The sequence below is a fragment of the Helianthus annuus genome, chromosome 2 (genome assembly GCF_002127325.2).
Source record: "Helianthus annuus cultivar XRQ/B chromosome 2, HanXRQr2.0-SUNRISE, whole genome shotgun sequence".
In the NCBI taxonomy this organism is placed as follows: domain Eukaryota; kingdom Viridiplantae; phylum Streptophyta; class Magnoliopsida; order Asterales; family Asteraceae; genus Helianthus; species Helianthus annuus.
In genome coordinates, this window is record NC_035434.2 from 15,335,646 (window position 1) to 15,357,885 (window position 22,240).

Genomic DNA, 22,240 nt, shown 5'->3' on the forward strand with positions numbered 1-22,240 from the left:
AAAAACGTAATTTTGATTTTAGGGTGATATCGTAATTTTGAACCGAGTGGAAAATCGTAAATTTTAGCTGGGGGCAGAAGCATATTTTTATTTTGAACTGGAGACAAAAACGTAATTTTAAACTGGGGAAAAACCGTAATTTTAAAGTGGGTATAAAATAATAAACTGGTGTAAAATCGTAATTTTGAGCCGGGGGAAAAGAAAATTTTATTTTGAACTGGGGCGAAAATGTAATTTTGGCCGAGGGTAAAAGCGTAATTTTTTTACCAAGGGCGAAATCGTATTTTCGGTTTAGCTGGGTGTAAACTCATATTTTTATTTTGAACCAGGGGAAAATCATAATTTTGAACCGAAGGTAAAATCGTAACTTTGAGGTAGGGAAAACGATAATTTTATTTTTAGTTGGGGGCAAAAAAAGTAATTTTAAACTGAGGGTGAAATCGTACTTTTGAACCGAGGGAAAAATCGTAATTTTGGTCTGGGGGCAAAAGTATAATTTTATTTTGAACTGGGGGCGAAGACGTAATTTTAAACTGGGGGCAAAACCGTAATTTTAAAGCGGGTATGAAATAAAAAAATGAGGGTAAAATCGTAATTTTTAAACCTATGGCAAAATCGTAATTTTGAGATGCTGGCAAAAGGGTTATTATATTTTTTAGTTGGGAGAAAAGCGTAATTTTAAACTGGCGGTAAAACTGTAATTTTAAAGTGTATATAAAATAATAAAATGGTTGGTACAATATAGGAGGGACGACCGCCCATTTCGACTAATGACAGGGAAACACTATTCCCTGCCATTGTCTTTGTATATGTTAGAATAGAATAGAATAATGTATCAATATTCAATTATAAATCTATCCTATCTAATAAATAAAGAACTTGGGTTGCCACGTAGAACCCTTGACAATCTATTATTTTGGAGGGAAAGTTTTATACAATATTGATATTTATTATTTAAGTAATTTAATTCTTTAATTTCTTTAAATATGTAAACAAAATAATATATATAAATTCCGTAAACTATGTTTCCATTTCTTTAATAATATATATTCTGTTATGCTCAATTCAATTTCCCTTTGACGCTTCTTAATAGGAGAGTTAGGTAGTTTCATTAACAACAATTTGTTACTCAAATTTTGATTTTTCTACTTGGTTCAAATTAAGAATACTCCTTTTTCTGTAGGAAAAAAAACAGAGAGCAACACATCCATCATATTTGATGTTTGTTTTAGGGGTGATTGAGATTGCTTGTGCATCTTTTACTTCCCAAACACCACTCTCTTACCTTCTCTTTTAGTTTGTTTTGTTAAAGTGTCTGTTTTTTATCATTATTTGTGGATATTTGATATTATATGCTGCACCAGATTTGAAGTCAAAAGTATTTAGGAATTATTTTTTTTCATAATTTTTGATGTTCAAACATTAAAATTAAAAATATATATATTTGAAGTTAGATTTAGAGATTTAAAGAAGTATTTTTAACATAAATTACTAAATTAGATAGCTTATTTTAACAAACTTTTGATGCAGCAGGTTTCAAAACCCTCCTTTGCTAATAAAGTATTAGGTGATGATAAAGTAAGATTTAAAGATTTAAAGATTTAAAAAATATATTTTTAACATAAATTAGATAGCTTTTTGGATATAGACATTGTTTGTGTTTGTTTAGTAGTATTGGTTGAGATTGAGTTTAAGGGCATATAACTACTAATGATGACGAGCACGATGAAAATTCTCATGCTAAAGAAGATGTAGGAAGTATGACTTGCATTGGGTGCGAGTCTTCTTGTGACAATCCAAAGATGGTGCCATGCTACCTGGCCTATTACGATAGCTTTAAGAAATAAGGTCAACTTTAAGGTTAATTTTCAACTCAAAACTTTTGGTAATTTTAAATTTATGTTTGTTATTGGTATGACTTTTGGTAAGTTTGAATTTATGTTTGTTATTGGTACGATCGTTTTGTTTGTGTTTACTCTGGTGTCGGCCTTGTGGTTGTAGGATGTCAAATCTCCTTTTCATTCAGCCTTAAGGGGTTGGGAAAAAAAAAAGCTTTAGGTCTTAGTATGGGTACACTAAGAATCTGTGATTTGTGATTTCTTTTTCATTATAGTATTGTATACCATTTTTAAGAGGACTTAACCTATTATAACAATTTGATTGGTCGGATAAAAGGTTGACTTGGTTGAAATTACTGATGGGATGGTTTGTATTTTAACCACCAAACATTTACGCATACCATTAAGTGTGTATTTCTACTATTTTATTATATGATCCTTGCCATATATTTTATTTTTAAATAACAACTTTTAAACATTCGATCTATGTTACAATTTTATAGTGTTTTTGTTTTCAACCCGTGTAATACACGGGTTACTAACCTAGTAAATAAAATAGAATAAAATAGTTCACGTTGATTAACATATAATTATTAATACGTGGGTTAATTGATTCATGGTCAATTAATTGTAATTTCACTTGTAAATACTATTATTATCTCACTTGTAAATAATACAAGTGTTTATAACTACTAACTTAAATTGATATATTACAAATATATGATTAACACCTTTAACCAACTACCACTTGATTTGTAAATTCCACTTGAATAATTCATATAGAGGGTAATCAAGACTAAAAGATATCTAAAGCTCTAGTTTAAAACTCATAAAACTAAATATATGAATTGAAGTTGTTTAAATAAGTTTAAGAATAACTGAAGATATCTTTGTTAATTTAATTGGCTTGCAACATATGTTCCATAAGACAAAGTTGAAAACCAAGAATTCTTATGTTCATTTTCTTCTTGAGTTTTACCATATACGTCACAATCATCATAATATTTTAAAACCCATATAACAACCATCATATAATTTGGAACAATGTGTACTACAGAGGTTGTGGTGGTACCTCATCTTAAAGTAGAACACTAGATGTTTGTAGTACTCGACGAAAAAGAGAATCGTACAACTCCAACAATGGTGTGCTTGGGTGGTGCTTGTTCATTGTTAGTGCAACTTCAATAGCCCAAAAAAGCCGTGAGTGAATCAATGAACAATATTGGGGGTGAGGAGATCGAAAGAGGGGGACATATAAAGATCAAAGATTTGTTGAGATTTTCTAGGAAAATTTCAATGGATTTGAATTGATGAAAAGCATGTAACACCTCCTCGATTTTATGGGAAATGATCTCTAGTTGGAGCGCTATACAACCAATCTATGCCTACAGCTAGAAGGATCTCTTCCAGATCCACCTCGTCTCGTCTCCCATGGCTCAGAAACTAAGAAAAAATGATTCGATCAGTTATTATGGTTATTTTTTTTTTTTTGAAAAGAGAACTTCACTAAAACAACCTCCGACCCAAACGGGCAAAAGGCCAAACAAACAAACACTCCCCCGACCCAAACGGGCAAAGGGCACACAAACAAACGAATTACAACATGTACATAGGGTATTTACACCAGTCTGCCCAACTAATATATTTACAAGAGGATCTATTTTTAACCCAAGAAAACCCTCTCGACTTTATTTCCCCTATGATATCCTGCGAACTCCTTTTAATCTGATTAAAAACCACATCATTTCTCCCTTTCCATATGCACCAGCAAGTAATAATCCCCAGCCCGTAAATGATCTTATCCGCCTTCTTACCCCTCTTAATGACCTTGTGGATGTCTAAAATGTCTTTGAACTCAAAAAAGAACAAAGGCGGGATGTTGCACCAAACGCTGAAAGCCGCCCACACCCGCATAGCCACCGAGCATGCAGTGAATAAGTGATCAACCGTTTCCTCGAAATCGTCGCAGAAAGGGCATAGAACCGAGGTTATCTCCACATTTCTACTTCTTAAATTAGTTCTCGTAGGGAGCCTATCCAAATTGCCTCTCCAGGCCATAATATTACATTTTATGGGCACCCATTTACACCATACAAAATTAGGCGGGTGATTAATACCTCTATCCATAATTAAAGCCTTTTTAACCACCTTCACTGAGAAGATATTTTGACTATCGTCATTCCAATACCACGCATCCTTGTCGTTGGAAAGCCTCGTTAAAAGCTGAGAACCTCAATGCATTCCTGCCATTCTTGTAACTCCTCGTCGGATTCCGGCTGTCTGGACCATTGCCACGAAAAAACCCCATTTTCTTGAAACGCTTCCATTTTCTCTGCGACCCTGCATGATTTAAACTTCGCCAGACCAAACAAATTAGGCCATCTTTCCATGAAGGGAAAATCGCCCACCCAAGTGTCAATCCAAAAACGAATATCATCCCCTTTCCCCACTTTACCCATTATTAACCGATTTAGCCCCTTCCCATTTAATTTCATTTTGAAAAACAACTTCGCTATATTTTTCCAACACCCCGCAATGTTTCCGTTAAGCGGAAGGAAGCTACTTTGGTTGTTCTTCCAATGGCAAGCTTCCATCACTTTACACCACAAGTTATGATTCTCCACCCTATATCTCCACCCCCATTTAACAAGAAGGGCCTCATTGACCTCTTTGAGTCTGTTTGTACCCAACCCACCTTTAGTCTTAGGCCACGTGACCCAATCCCAAGCCACCCAATTCATTTTCGAATTACTGTTAGAACCTGCCCAAAGAATTTTTTTCATTTTGGCTTCGAGATTCTTAATCACACCTACCGGGGCCTTATATAAAGAAAAATAATAAATAGGCAGACTCTCTAACACCGAATTAATCAGGGTAAGTCTCCCCCCTATCGACAAAGTTTTAGCTTTCCAAACCGATAATCTTTTATCAAAAACCTCAATAATAGGACTCCAGTTGTTAATTCTGTTCATATTGGTTCCCACCATAATCCCCAAGTAAGAAAGCGGAAAAGAATCCGTGTTACACCCAATCACTTTAGCCATGTCAGCCACAACACCATTATCCACCCCCAACTCGTATATGTTAGTTTTATGAAGGTTGATTTTAAACCCGAACACAAATAAAAAATCCTTAAACATCTAGCCACGTTCTTAACATTTTCCTTATCCCAATCCCCCAACAAGAGAGCATCATCTGCATAGAGGAGATGAGATATTACCGGACCGTTGTTAGGAGTTTGAATACCTTTGAACTTCCCTTCATTCCTAGCTTTGCATAAAATACTAGAAAGAGCTTCCATGACCAACAGGAACAGGAACGGGGATAACGGGTCTCCCTGTCTAACCCCTTTTGAACATCTAAATTCAAAGGTAGGAGACCCGTTCACCAATACCGAGGATCTAGCCGAAGCTAGGATCCCATTGATCCATTTACACCATAAAGCAGGAAAACCCATTTGCCCCATGATGTCCAAAAGAAAACTCCAACTCACGTTATCATAAGCTTTTTCAAAATCAATTTTTAAAAGAAAAGCCTTTTTTTTATCTTTTTTGACCCAAGCTAAGACCTCATTTAGAATTAACGGGCTGTCCAGAATGTACCTCCCTTTAAGAAACGCCGTTTGATTCTCCGAAATGATGGTCCCAATAACCTTTTTGAGCCGATTAGCCAGAATCTTCGAGATAGTTTTGCTTATCACCCCTATCAGATTGATCGGTCTGTACTCACTCAGCCCCACTGGATCCTTGTTTTTCGGGATAAGAGTAATGAAGGATGAACTACACCCCATCGCGATAGATCCTTTCCTGTAAAAGGAATCTAACAAGCTATAGAAATCGTATTCGAACAAATTCCAATACCTTTTGATGAATTTGAAGTTGAAACCGTCCGGCCCTGGAGCTTTGTCTGACCCACACTCAAACACCGCACTTTTGATCTCTTCTCTGCTAAAAGGAACCGTTAGGGAAACCGCATCAATCTCTGATAGACGTCTAACATTGTGGCATATGAGTTTTGGTCTATCCTTAATTTTTTCCTCGAAAGCCTTTCTGAAGAAAATCATAATCTCTTTTTTAATCAGAGCCGGTTTAGTAGTCCAAACCCCGTCAATCATTAGACCCGGGATATAGTTGGAGGCCCGTCTACTTTTTATGTACCCATGAAAGAACGCCGAGTTTTCATCACCTTCCAAATCCCATCTAACCCTAGCTCTTTGTTTAAGGTCTTTGGTTTTGTAACTTTCGATCTCTTTTAAATCTTTCAAACATTCCATTTTGGCCCACTCCTCTTCTTCAGATAACTCTCTAACTTCCGACATATCTTCCAAGATTTCTAATTCTTCCTTCAGAGTCATCTCCATTTCCCCTTCCTTGGCAAGAACTTCTCTTTTCCAATTTTTAATTCCTTCCCTAATCTCCTTAAGTTTCTTTGATAGAATCTGGTCTGGTTCCCCACTCCCGATAAAATTAACGCTCAACTTCTGAACCACTTCATCAAAATCCTTTCTCTCCAACCAAGAGTTGAAGAATCTGAACGGTTTGGGACCAAAATTTTTGTCCGAACAAGTCAAGACAAGAGGGCAATGATCCGAGAGAGCCCTCGGCATCGCCCTAAGGCACGCCACCGGCCATTCAGAGAAAAAATCGTGACAGACCAAGACCCTATCAATCTTGCTATGTTTGTTACCGTTTTCATTAACATACGTGAACTTCTTACCTTTCAATTCATATTCTCTAAGACCATTTTCAAATATAAAATTATTAAAATTTGAAGCACATTTTTTATTAAAATTAGAATTTCTTCTCTCAAGCCGATTACGAACCGCGTTAAAATCACCCATAATCACCCACCACCCTGGATAACAACCCATCACCCCCCTAATGTCATCCCAAAGAGCCTTTTTTTGCGGGACTTTTTGCGGAGCGTACACATTCAAAATGTTTATAGCCTTATTGCTCCCCTTTAAGGTCCCCATAACCAATAAAAAGTTAGGATGCTTGATAGTATCATGTACCTTGAGAACTTTAGGATCCCACAAGCTCACCACCCCTCCAGACCTGCCAATCGCTGGCACGTGATCCATCTCGAAAATTCCTGTTCCCCAAAATTTCTCGAACTCGATACCTGAAACGACACTAAACTGAATTTCTTGTAAAGCAATGAAGTCAATACCGTTCTCATATCTCATATTTTTAACCCATCCCGCTTTGTTTTTACCCCCTCCCCTAAACCCCTAATGTTTAAAGAAAGAAAATTCATTTAACTGCTTTTTGAATTCCTTCTTCCCTGATCGCTTTCCTGATCATAGGTTCATGGTTCTGCAGATCAACTCCCACAATGCCTCCCATAACGGATGTAGCATGCATCTCCAAGTCGATATTCACATCCTCCTCCTCGTTGGGCTGTACATTTAAATCTTCCACCACCCCCTCCATTCTATGACTTTTCTCATGACTTCTTGCATTCCCCACATTGTGAACTTCGTTGTCTAACTGATCATCCGAATTGACGCTATCCTCCTGTATACCAATTATTTCGTTCAGGTCGAACAGGTCATTCTGTCTCGTTCTTTTCCTGGGCCTAATAATTCCTCCATCCTTCTCCCCGTTAATTATGTTCCCCGCCTTATCCACAGTTACAATTTTACTTTTGGGCTTTATGGTTTTCTTTTTTATTTTTTTCTTACTAGGCCCAAAAGACTTAATAGTAACATTCAAGAAATCTTGTTTTAGTTGTTCCCCACTGTCGTCTTTTGCAAAAACCTCCTCTCTCCTCATAATTCTTTCCTTCTCTCCACTAATCTCAACAAATATTGGAAATCTCGCCGCCCCCATTGATTCCATTGGAGCTCCCTCCTTAATATTACCGTTTGAGAATATTGGAATACTACAATCATTAATATTTTCCATCTGCTCGTCTTCCTCAATTAATGTTGTACCGGCCGGCCCCCCATCTTTTCCGGTGCCGGAGAGCTCCGGTGAAACCGGCGACACTTGAACTCCCGTATCATTAAGGGTGTAAGGGCACTCACCTAAGAGGTGAGTCCCCTCTCTTACGCCCAACCAATCGTCTTGTGTCACGTCAACTCTCCTCTTAAACTCCCCTAACACCCTAAATTGATGGTGGCACTCCCCTCATAGGTGACTCGGTTTTTTAATTTTTTTTTTGTTTATTTATTTGTTGAAAATATACATGTTTATAAAAAAATATCAATAAAAATTAAATATAATTTAACAAAAGACATTATAAAGTAGAAAATAAAAAAAAATTAAATTCAAACTAGAAAATAATAATTAAAGTCAAACTAGAAAATTAAAATCACATTCAAACTAGAAAATAAAAATTACATTAAAACTAGAAAATTAAAATTTTAGAAATCGCATGGCCACCCGTACTTGTTAGCGATTTCGGGCTTTCGGGCGAGGATGAACGGCAACATATTTGGCGGAGCATCGTCGTGCGGCTTGAGGAATGTTTTCATATCTCGATCGTAATTGTAGTTTTTCATCGTCTCGCGTTGTTCCGATATGAGCTCGCGAACCTCCGACTCTCTTTTTTTCCTCAATTCGATCGCCTCCAATTCTATCGCTTGCTTCGCTTCTTTCATGGCGGTGTACTCTTTGAATTGTGCCGCCAACTCGGCCGAGCTTCCCTCGGACGATGTAGCTTGACGCTTGTCTCGCCGTTGTGGTCTTTGTGGCGAGGGGTCTTCGTTCATATCCGGTATCGAAGGGTCCATGTCAACGGGCTTTCTTTTATGTGCCGAACCTTCACCTTCCTCACCCAACAATGGGACTTGGGCCCATTTCTTGTGTCTTCGAACGACCTCCCACACCTCGACATGTTGAAAACCGTTCGGAAATCTATCTTTAAATTCTGTTAACGCGACTTTCATCACGTCGAGATCCTTACATCCGCTTCCTCGTGTGCGATCCTACATATTATAAAATAATAAAAATATACAATATAAAATAATAAGTGTTAAAAAATATGAACTTAGTAAAGAAAATTAAAAATATACAATATTAAAAAAATATAATTTTTACCGCTTTTTGGTATAGGCCGTTGAAAAAGTTTATTTTCGCCATCATCGGGTTCCATTTAGACCGTACTTGATGAACGGTCCGGTTACTTCCACCGACGGTTTTGTTAAAATGATCTAAAATCTTACGCCAAAAACTTTCGCAGTTTTGTTGATTGCCCTTCTTTTTTTTGTAGAGCAATGTACCCACGCCTTTGCCAACGCCTCTTCTTCGACCTTTGTCCAATTCGTGCTCTTCGTTTTTCCCTTTTTTTCCCGAGCGTCATCTTCTTCGTTGCCCGCGTCTTCATCCACATTATATTCATCTTCCTCGTCATCGTCGCCCAAATTTTGAGTTTCGGGCACTACCTTATTGTCCTCGTCGTCGTAAATAGGTAGAGGACGTTCGACATTTCCTCGTGTAGATGGAACTTGTGGGGCACGAAAAGCATATGGGTCGAAGGCGGGGGATTGAGGAGGAGCGTCCATTGATAACAAATTTTGAAAATAGCCGAAATTGGGTTGTTGGGTGTTGTAAAACGAGGGGTGTGAAGGTTGTTGGAAAAAAAAAACGGGGGTTGTGAAGTGTATCCGAAAGGGGGTTGTGGTTGAGCACTTGCACCGCTCGAACCACCACAAGACGGTTGCGAGCCCCGTCCCTTAGTTTTTTTCTTGGCCTCGCGGGGTTGGTTCTCCATTGCTCGGTTTGAAGTGGGTGTGGTTTGAGAGTATAAAAAATAAAGTGAAGTGGGTGTGGTTGGAGAGTATAAAAAATGTGTGAGGTTGATATGGTTTGAGTATAAAAAAATTGAGTGAATGGGATGGTTATTTATATATGTTTTAAAAAAGTGAATTTTTTTTTTAAATCCGACCGTTTCAAACTAGCCGTTCCTCAATCTTCGTGCAAACACAGCGGTGACTCCACACCGATATCACTCCCCGATTCGGGTCCCCGCGTTGATGGCGGCGGTGTTCCCGATCGGGGACAACGGTCACCGAAGCCCCTCCCCGCTTACGCCCCGTGCACCCTAAGGATTAATATACCCAAAAGTCAAAATTTAGTAATGATTTTGTCATGGATTAACTACTTTATTATATTATTTTATTATAAAGCCAAAAGAAATGATTATGTTTTTTATCTTATTTTATTTTATTTTATAATACCTTTGTTTCTTTTTATATTTTCTTATACTATTATTAGTATTAATATCAATATTAATATATAAATAATCAAGACACTTTATTATAAAATCGAAAGTGAAAAAGTTATCATAAATAAATAACGAGTCTCTAATAATTATGTTTTTATATTATTTTATTTTATAATACTTTTGTTAATTTTTTTATTTTTTTATATTTTAAGATGAAATGAAATTAAAACACAACTTCAAAAACTGTCATTTTATCACCCACATCAAACAACTAATCCTTGATAATAAAAACCCACTAGCACTAATATCATCCCAAAACAAAACAACCCAAATCCATGAATTAAATTATCAAGATTAAGTTGTCAAGATTTTAACTTATATAACAATGTTGAAAAAATATATAAACATAATTACAGAGTAAGATTTAAAAAACAAGTTAACAAACACAACTAAAAAAATATTAATCAAACTGTTAAATAAAAATTCATTAAAAACATAAATACTTAAAACGTAGAATAAATAAATAGAAAAAAAAAATAAAACAAATACTTTTAAAACTTATATCACTGCTCATGGCTAGTTTATATTCATATATATAAATAATAATTTCTGTCTTAACGGTTAAAAAAAATCATCTCCATACATGAATGCATGTTTAGTGTGTGAGAGAGAAAGAGAATGAGAGTGAGGTGTGTGTTTTGGGAACTCTACAAAGCTGTCTAATCAACTTTCATATTTGACTTTTTGGGTATATTTAGGCTGATTCTAAACACACCCCTCCCCCTCCTGATTATACCCCTCTTGTGAGAGGAAAACTGTCGCTCCTACGCAGGCCCCACCTGTAAGTATGTGAGAGGAGGGGGGTGAAAAAAGTAATTAGAGGGGTGTAGAAAATAGCACCCATTATATGTAACAATACCCATTTTCAATAGTGCAGCGGGCCTTTAGAAGATGATACAAAAAGTTAAGAGAATTACCAAATTAGCCAAGAAAAACTTTGACTTACCAAATTAGCCATTTGATGCCTAATTGGAGCAGGGCATCCCACAAATCAGCCGCCAGCGCATCCCGGCCAAAAAGTAGGCTGATGCGTCTGGCTAAGCTGCATCCGGAGACAAATGGCTGACTTGGTTGTGGCTCGTTGAGTGGCTCCTTTGAGGAGCTGTAAGACGCATGGGGGCGCATGGGGGCATCGGTTTTCGTGCTTTTCTTTTTCTTTTTTTTATAATTCACATATTCAGTTATTTTCAACATGTTCTCTCCAAACCAATTTTTATAAAATGCTTATGTCAATGTATCCGCCTTTTGATACTCTCCAAATAAAAATGAAGTTGTTTAATAGTGTTCAAGATGACGTTTTTCTGAGCTTTAGAAGTCCTAGTGTTTATGGGTGACGGGACCTGCCCCGAGTGACAGAAGTGATCTGTCTTCCCATTTATGGTAGGTTGTTTAACGAAGAAATTCGAAGAACTCACCTACAAAGGGAACGTTGGATCACTTCGTGTTATTGGATTTCCCCGTCCACGTCCTCTGCCGCTCCTCCAAGGCCGCCAAATTATTCAAAAACAAAGAGGAATTGGAGACCGAGCTTTGTGGAGGAATTGGATCACTTCGTGTTATCGCTTAAAAATTCATCTTTTTTAGTCTGTATTTTTTTCGGTTTATTTTGGTTTTTTTTTTATTAGGTTTAATTGTTGTATTTAAAGTAAATAAAAAGGTGTATGTTATTTCTTTTATTTTTATTTGACATTTATATCCATATCTCCATCTATATATTTAAAATTTGGTAACTAGTATACCACTAAAGAAATAATTAGAAGAGATGGGTGGTGGTGAATTTGAACCATCGGGTGATTGCAACTCACCACCATGCTACCGTTCATCGCCACCAGCCTACCGTGCACCGCCACCAGGCTGCCGTGCACCGCCACCAACCCACTGTACACCGCCACCAGGCTGCCGTGCAATGCCACCAGGCTACCGTGCACCGCCACCACCCCATTTAAATCCTAATTTATTCAACCAACTGCCTTTGAATACTGATGATGAGTGGGACGGTATCACCGATGAAGAAGCAAGATTTGCTTACGTTTGTGCCATGGCAGAACTCCAGTTTTCCTGTTTGCGAGTTGGTGGTAGTCAGTCAAACTACATGGATTGTGGGGAGCCCAAGAAAAGTGACCAGCGTTTAAATTAGAGAAATAGTTATTAGTGGTAAAATGTATGTTAATGGCAAAATGTATGTTAATATGTTATCAAAAAGTAGTCCAAATTTTAGGTGAATTAAAAACAAATTTTATATTTTATATATAATTTAGTAATTTGTTATGAATATACATAAAGATATGAATCTCAATGTTAAAAAAAACATGCCTCTATTTTCTATTTTTTTAATATTAAAATGTTAATATGTTATTAAAGAAATTCATATTTTAGGTGATTTGTTATAAAAGAGAAATGAAAAACAATTTTTTTTTATAAAATTTAGCAATTAAATTATATTTTGTGATTTTGTTATTTTTATAGTATTAATTAAATGATATTTAGTGATTTTGTTATTTTTTTATTATTAATTAAATTATAAAGGAATTATTACATAAAGAACACAAAGTAAAACGATCATGAAGGTAAATTAAAAATTCCATATTAAACTACGTTAGGACGTGGTAAACAACGCCAGAAATACAAATTATCTGCCATGAACCTTCTATATGACTTCATTTTTTGATTGATGTCACCGGTGAGATTTATCGGTTTATCTGTAACCAGATGCTCCATCAGCATACATAGATACGCAACTTCGTTTCCAGTCAAAGAGCAGTTTGACACGACATAGTCATCATTCATTTCGAATGAAATGATTTTTTCTGGATTTCTAATCTTTTTCGAATAGCGCAAATTAACTAATACTGCTCCTAAGTATACGCATATTTTTGCCAGCCTAGGGATGACAAGCTGTCTGTATTTTTCGCCTGCACAGATGTCTTGACCCGGGAACATTACCAGCTGTTGGGTTGCCAGCTCAAGACGTAGCACTAGTCACTCCTTATTTTCTAGCGGGATCGGGAAAAAACATAATCAATGTTAAAAAAGGAAGGAAACGAGCTTAATTTACCGTTATAGTAAGTAGCCGCGTTTTTCAGAACCGATTCCAATAAACACTCATAAAACTTTGGTGGTAGTATTGTCCAACGTAGATTTAACAAGGGGTCTTTTTGAAGCTTTCTACTTCTCCAATTCATTAGTCTTCCAACCCATGCTTCGATATGCTGTAAAAATTGTAGTGTTAGTAACATATTTTAACAAATTATAGTTTACGCAAAATTGTTCATATAATTTACTGTGTCGTTGAGATAGTCGTTGAAACGAAATCCCAATAAAGTTCCCCAAAAGTTTTGTCAAGATGTACTGATCTATTAAAAATAGCTGAATAACAGAACGGTGCGTCACCTCTGCTGTAGAATTCGACCACATCTTTCGACCAATTTTCTGTTTCATCGTCTGGTATCGCCCATCTACCGCGGTTGTGCTGATGTAGGCTATGTCTATTATGTAGACAATCTTCTTCTCCCATTTTTTGGGGGTTGGATGATGTTCCGCTTTCTGTTGCATTCACTGGCTTCCTCCATCAATTAAGGATCCAACTTGAGGATTTATTAGTAGGGTGAGAGCAGTATTCTTCACCAGCTAAGTCTTTTCCCTGCCGTTCAGACATGTTTTTTTATTAAATTTAGGGAACCACCGATTTTTTATGTGGTTTTGCACTTGTAATAAAAGTTACTTATATAAAAAAATTTACATTAAAAAAAAACAAGATAAATGCGATGGGATGTTCCCGACGCATCTCATGCGTCTACAAATCCTAGAAAAATGTGATGTGATTTAAAAATAAATGAAAAATAAATTTGTTTATGTTGAAGAAATGCAAAACCACATGATGTATATACTATTGAAACACAATTTTCAATTTTATATCATGAAATATGATTTAAAATACACAAAAAATTAAAAGTTACTTATATAAAAAAAGATTACATTAAAAATTAAAAAAAAACGAATTTAAAGAGATGGGACGTGTCCGACGCATCCCATGCGTCATAGAGGCCTAGGAAAAATCCCTTGACTCTTCAATTATTAATGGACATTAAAGTTATTGGAGAGGCATCCGATGCAGCTACACATTAAACGAGGGGTCCTTAGACGCTTCCGGGGTTAGACGTCTCCCATTGCACGGACCACCACATGTGGTGGTTGCATTGTTCATAGGCTGCTGCTTCCAAAGCGGGTAACAGGGACCACCTTTGCTGGAGCTCCGACCCATCTTTCCTCAGTAAACCACACGATCCGACCCGATTCAGTTACTCTCCGACCCGATCCGACCCGTTTTTGTAACGGAAACACGCACAATGAATCAGAATTATTGGGAGGATGACTCAATCCCAAACTTTAACATTGAATTCACTGTAGAAGATACGGTTGCTATGTTGGACAACACTCTTCCGGCTACCACTAAACTGGTATTTCTTAATCTTAATTCTTTATGGTAGTGTTATTGGTTTTTTAGTTTTTGTTGTAGTGTTTACCATTTATTATCCCACTGATGTAGGCTAAGGCTCCTAGAATTAGAGTTAGAGGAGCTTGGACGGTTCTAGATAAAATCAAGAAGAAAATGACAGGTAATTTAAAACATAGGCTAAGGCAGACGGTCTTTGGTCACTATTTGGATCTTGAGTCTGTCATTTGTGAAAGCCCACTTTTGCTTTGTGTTGCACGACATCAGGTTCCCACTGATAATCCTAGCAATGGAATAAGTTATGTGTTTGGGAATGATTTTATTCATTTTACTCCCATCCAGTTTTGTCTTAGCACCGGGTTTAGATTTGGACAGATTACAAATTCGATATCTAATGGATCACCTAGTTCATTCAGATCAAGAATTTTCCCGGGGACACGAGATGTAAAGTTACGTCACGTAGAAGATGCATTTGATTCGGGCTGGTCACAACTCAGTGAAGACGATTGTTTTCGTATCTGTCTGTTGATGTTACTAGAGTTAGGTTTTAAAGGTACCCAACGGTTCAAATCCATTGACAAAATGGTTCTGAATTTGGTTGATGATTTAGAAGCATGGAACAACTTTCCGTGGGGTAGCTATCTTTCGCAGAGCACGTATGTGCATGTTTATGATTTGAGTCGTCGACACCAAGAGGGTAACGCCGAGTTCTCGTTGCCTGGTTGCGTTTGGCCGTTCAAGGTACACCTTTTGATTTAATCTGATGCAATACATTGCAACCCCTTACTTAAAATAAAATAAATTAAATTTATGTATATGTGTAGATGTGGATTTCTGAAGTCTTTCCAGAATTTAAGGAGATGGTTTCATTTTTTAAAACCGAAGCAATTCCAAGATTTCTGGGTTGGGGGCCTGGAAAAAGGGTTACAACTGCCACCGTTGAACGCATTTTTGAATCTACACAAAAGGTAATTGCTGCAGTTTGTTATTTTATTCTCAGTTATATAGTAAGATTAGAATAAATCGATTGATAAAACTTTTCATTATTCAATTCTTAGAATGAACATTACCGTCCGATTGAAACCATATTGCTCACTAGTCAGGAGATGCAGACTGAGTGGTACATATCGAGTGTTCAATTTTTAGAAAGTATTCGTATAGCAAGGGAGGTACCCCGTAACATGCAGCCCAATGATGATACGATCCACAATAGTGGTGAGATTCCAAATGATGGGGTTGCTGACGAGTTTGAAGGTTATGCAGCGTTGTCCCCCATGGCCACCCAACAAGCAAGAAAAAGAAGGTCCGCAATTCATGATGGAGGAAATATTTCAAATACGGATGAATTAGAATCGTCTCTTGTTGAAAAATTTAAATCAATATTGGACGAGAACAATGAGAAGCTAACTTTGCTAATTGAGCAAAGGTGAGGGTGAAATTAAATAAATGTGTTTTATGTAATTGTGATGCTATAATTTAATATGTCTATTTCTTATGCAGCTAATGAGTCTAAGTCTTGATCATGGTAACGTTCATTCAGTTGGAAAGGTAATGTTGTATTGCGAGGATTTAAGCAATTAAATTACATCAAAAATAATATATACTAATGTTCGTTATCACTTAAACTTATGTATGTAGCCGGAAGTAGACTCGTTTGTCAACTTCAATGATGTTGGTGATTATGATGTGGCAACAGTCAAGTTGCAACCGTGTGACCATCAAGGTGCAACAATGAAACGCCCACTTTTACTTTTGACAATAACATAAAGTTCATACAAATGTTTGGAAAAATTTTGACATGACCCATTCGTAAAGTGAACATTTTCCTGCTTTTTAACGAAACCATTCAAGATACATTCTATGACACTATTCAAAATAAAGTTTAACCTCAAACTACTACCATCATCCTAATAACTAGTTTAACATTTGCTACACAAAAGGACGTTTTGACCTATTCCAAAAGAAACAACTTGAATCGGAAGCGTATTAAGGTCAACGTCGTGTGTGCTCGGTCCGGGTGCGCCGCATCAAGCAATAGATATACCTAACATTCATAACAACAACATTGTTAGTTCATAATACATAGTAATTTAAAATCCTTTAAATTACCTATCATTGTTCGACCCGTTAACATAACATGTTACCTTATTAGCATCTTTACTTCCATTTGAAACATCCAACTTATCACCTTTCGACCCATTCGTAATGAATCGCTACATAACATGCTTTCCAATATATTTACATCCTTTGACCCGTTATGAACATTTACAACAATCCATAGTACCAAATACCACTACTCGTAAAATTACATTTAAGATAAACAAAGCTCATATGAACTTACAAATTTACATTCTACACATATTACTTGTAAATCCTAAACACACCCATCTATACATGTAAATTGTATACACATAATTATCCACACTTACGTGTTCATAGTCATACTCTCCTATGAGTCCCAATTGCTTACTTACAATTATACCCATACCTACGCGTATAACTACTTATTTCATCTTTATGCATAATATCATCACGTAAGATTCTTTCTTACCTACACTTAATAGAAACTATTTCTTAACTACTTTCGACTCATTTACCGTAAACATACCTTATTACTTCCATTGTCTCATACTTTCTCACACGTTTCACAATAATCATCATACTACAATACATTTTACATCTAAAGTGTAAGTCCGGGATTCACTTACCTTGCGCGTCCGTATTTGCGTTCGCTTACTTGATTGAGTCTTCTTAGCCCGTTGGACTTCAACGCTCCCATCCATCTTGACATGATTCCTATACACTCATGTCATTACATTCATATTCTTATTAGCATATATGCTCATACATATGAACAACCATATCAAATTCACATTTAACTTACGACCTACATAAAGCATACTCAACATCATTAATTCATTTAAACAAGGATGAAGCATACTCGACGTCATCCCTAGATAATCTTCATATGAACTATATCTTTTCACCCATTATTTGCATACAATTTCACTTATTATTGTCTTTTAGACATTTCATCAAACACTTGGTGTGCGTACTACTTCCTAAGCATAATGTACAAGTATTTCATGCTTTTCTTCCTAGTTCTTGTTTCCAATCATCCAAAATACAATTGGCACTTAAATTTCATACCAAGTTCAACCTAACTAGCAAGGATTAATCACATGCAACACAATATATCAGCAATTTGAACAAAGATTGGACATGGGTGACATACCCATGTCGCCATCTTCACCATCAATGGTGGGTTTCACTTCCAAACATCAAATTACTCAAAATCGTTCATAATCCAAGTTTTATTTGCTGATTCTAACACTCCCACATGCCTAATTTCGTATGAAATCAAAGATATATCACATACCCATACTTGCAAGATCATTAAATCAAAAGCTATGACTTACCACATGTTCAGCAAGCCTTGATGATCATATATTAGGGTTCATGCATCGGGTTTGAGCTGAATTCCCCTTCCAATTTTGAAGATTTTTGAGGAGTTAGGGTTCTTCCCTCCTTTCCTTGTTCCTGGTCGACATACACAAAACCCAGAATTGGGTTTTTCCTTTTTCCCTCATGTTTTTAATTAAACATCTTTCAACTTGTTCATATTTAACCCCTATAGTTTTGTTCATTATTTTGTTTGGTCACAAGGAAATTCATTCCATGTAATTGAAGTTACATTTAACTAAATTAAGTAACTTGGTTATCTCATATCATACCCTAGCACAAGGGAATAACCGGGTTTTAAATTACCAAACCCATTTTTGGGCTGTTACAAGTCTACCCCCCTTAAAAGAGGTTTCGTCCTCGAAACCTTGTCTACTTCCACGGGACCATAATCCTTTACTTGCCGGTTCTTCTATGTAACACAATTCTGAAATATACGTATCTTGAGATTCTCGAATTCTTGCCTCATGTTAGTCCCCTAATGATGATCATCACTACTTGGTTATTCATTCATTTCATTCACAATACACATCATGGCAAGAATTCACTCATACCTTATAAAAGGGTCTCATTCATGAACAAATATAACTATACGTCCTATCTTTACTTTCTTAAATCAAGTACAATACTCATATACTTATATTTGCACGTACGTTCATACATACATACATACATACTTTCATGAATACATTCACACATGCATACGTATATACATAAATACATACAAGCTTTATTCCCGTGTGCACATTCAATCCCCTTTAACACATACGTACATTCGTTCATATATGTACACTCATACATCTATTTACATACACCCGAAAACATACTTGCAGCATAACTACCATTTTCATACTCACCTCTCGACTCGAGATTCAACATCACACTACGTTTGCTACCGACATGTACTATGCACATTCAATCCCATTTCTAGTTTCTTTAAAACGTGGTTCGTTTGACCCATTTATAACACGTCAATGCATGACCGCTTTCTAACATATCATTTTCATTCGTTTAATCTGATCGTGACGGGTCATTACATATTAGGAGTATGCATTGTACTTACTTCTAGTCCAAGCATACTTACAGCATGTCACTTCATCCTTCTTATATTTAACATCAATGGTTATCTTATTTCATTTCATTCTTTTGTTTAACTTGGTGTTTATTACCCATAACTCCTTCACAAATTTTTTGATTTGTATCAGCATTATACAGTACATAGATCAAATAATATAACTTGCAAGACCTAAGCTTACATAATTGAGAATTCACAAGGATCTTTGCATTTAATATAAATAATGGCCATAACTTTCACACCATGTTTATAACACTTCAACACTTTAGATATAATAACATATTCATACTCATAAAACTCTTACAAGGTTCATAATTGGTTCAATTCGTAACTTAACGTAACTTTACCCTTTGTGAGATCAACTTCGATTCCTCATGTATCCAATGTTCCCATGTCTGCATCATATTGCTTTCTCAACGGGAACACAATTAATAATGTTAATACTCGAACGTATCTAAATCGTACATACGCACATGCTTTCTCACGTGCATACATACATACATACGTTCATTCATACATATCTACCTATGTGCATACATTTATACCTACCTTCATACGCACTTACATTCATTCATTCATACATTTTTGCATACATTCATACATACTTACATACGTGCATATATTCATACGTACTTACATACGTGCATATATTCATACATATTTATATGCATACTTGCATACATTCCTACACCTATACGTACATGCGTACATTCATACATACCCCTCATACCTTCATAGACGATAATTCTTTCTTCATGTATACGTACATACATTTGTGCCTACTTCATACATATCCACATACGTTCATACATTACTTCATCTCTACATTTACACATACACTCATGCATACATTCGTATTTACCTACATACGCATTTTCATACGTACATACATTCCTACATCTTCTACATACGTGTGTTCAATCATGCATAACCTCATACGTGCATACATTACTATGTAACTTCATAGGTGCATATCTTTCATACATTACTTCATACTTGCATACATTCATACATAACTCATACGTACGTACATACCTTTCTATACTAACGGGGGTTCGGGGGCAGAGCCCCTGGCTGGGGTCGAGCTGCATCAAATTTGATTTCGGCCAAAAAAGTGCATCCCAAAATGATTACACAATGTCATACATATTTTTGCCCAATTTGACCTCCACCGTAAATTACGGTACTACCGTAACTTAAGGTGGCAACCTTGTTACGGTGCAAACCCCCTGTCTTATGGTGCAAGCATTTATCCCCAGTACCCACCGTAAATTACGGTACCCACCGTAATTTACGGTGGAACCTGCACATCAGCAGATTTTTCCGTCGTTCTTGCATACTTAAACGCGCATAACTTTTGAACCGTTTACTCGTTCAACCTCCCGTTTCTTCCTATATGACCAAAATTTAGTTCTCTTTCATATGGACTCAAAATCCCACGCCCGGATTAGGAAGATTCTTAACTTACAAGCTTTCGACTAAATATTCGTTTAAGTATTATTCGACCCGTTTAATGAGATTTAAGCACTTAGCCCGAATTTCGCTTGTACTTTTCATGCCTCCTATTTTCACACTAAGACTTCTTTCGTCTTCCACCACAACTATATCTGTGGTGGATCTACCTTGTTAAAATCTAATATTCCACATTTTACCCTTCGGTTTGACAATTTACGAAAAATTCCCATTACAAGGCATTAAGCAAAAGGGCATATACCTTTCACCCCTTCGCGACCAAAAAGGTGTATTCATTTGTAAAACTTATTTCCAAACTACCTTTGAGGGTCGTTTACCCAATTTGTCTTTCGAGGGCTTTTTGGTAAATTTTAGCCCTTCTTTTACGACGAGGGACTTTCAACTACGTAACTGACCCAAATCACACATCTTTACTAAAATTTTACTTACACATACCTGACTCGAGTCAAGGCATTGACCCGCTAAAGTAGCTTGCATTTTTAATTACTAAATAATAGCAACGAACTTCCCATGCGCTATCCATCCTGTGAGCATAAAACTCAACGAACATTCCTTAGTCATCATCGTCAATGATTATATCATCATTAATTAATCCATTTGGTCTAAACGACCCAAACCTTTTGCATTGAAAATAAAGTGGTATTTACTTACTAATTCTCTCATTTGACTCATTACAGATTTTCACCATATGGTCATAATCCTTAAACCTTTCCCTTACACATTCAACCCATCATTGCTTACGCCATAGGGTTCCCTTTTTTTTAAATTTCCCTATACATTTACCTACACATAACTAATTTATCGTTTCACCCTTATTATTTTCATTATGGCATACATCATATCAAAATCTTTCAAAACTCATTGTACCTTCGTCATTCCATGGCTAAATTACCATTTTACCCCTGTTTACCATTAAGCATGGTCTTTATCATTTTCACTCGCTCCGACCCGTATCATTTCGTGTCGGAACCTCGTATTTCAAATTCACCTTATCTTACTTACCACCCATAAAACAAAGAAGCATTCTACGAAATGAGCGTAAACTTTACTTACCTTGCATCGAATTATCCTTTTTCCGCGAACTTAATCCGTTCATTCCTTCCTTCCATTCTTCATAATTTTGATCCGTATTCACCCCCGGATTCAAACCTTCATGCATTCTTTCCATTCTTTGCATTCCATTCATGTTTGAATTCATTCACGAATTCAAACCTCTCATTCATTCTTTTCCATTCTTTTCTTTCTTTCTCATGTTCAACCCGATTCTTAAGAATCGTTGGACCCCTTTTCTTTCCCTCCCACACGACCCCTATTCCCAGTTCGTCTGGACATACACGTGATGCTTCTCATGGCCTCACGAGCGTCCTATGCTTTTTGCACACTGGCCAAGCGTGCAATCCACATGCTAGTCTCGTGCCTTCATGAGAATTAGCACTTTATGTCCAGGGAACCGGTCTTAAGTTCGTGCCACACTCATATGAATCCTTCAAGGATTTCACCCTCGTATATATGGGTATGCTACCTACCGGTACTTACCAAATTTAAAATTTGTATACCTGGGGTCCCTTTTCCTAGCATATCACGCGCCATAACCTTCGTGCTAGCCCGCAGCTGCAGAACGTCCTCATTTTCCAACAAGCTCACCTTTCAATATTCATCATTGTTAGTATCAATCACACATACCACTTTATATATATTTCTGGTTAC

The 22,240-nt window shown here is 36.5% G+C and overlaps 1 protein-coding gene and 1 long non-coding RNA gene across 2 annotated transcripts; both read right to left on the reverse strand.

Moving 5' to 3' along the window:
* Window positions 1-3,434: 3,434 nt before the first annotated feature.
* On the reverse strand, window positions 3,435-3,896 carry LOC110886407. Its single transcript, XM_022134201.1, has one exon. The coding sequence runs from the start codon at window positions 3,894-3,896 to the stop codon at window positions 3,435-3,437; it is 462 nt and encodes a 153-aa protein (XP_021989893.1).
* A 12,439-nt stretch (window positions 3,897-16,335) lies between these two features.
* On the reverse strand, window positions 16,336-18,085 carry LOC118483828. Its single transcript, XR_004871783.1, has 2 exons — window positions 17,943-18,085; window positions 16,336-17,319 (listed from the first exon to the last, which is right to left on the reverse strand). It is a non-coding gene; the product is annotated as an uncharacterized LOC118483828 (long non-coding RNA).
* Window positions 18,086-22,240: the final 4,155 nt, after the last annotated feature.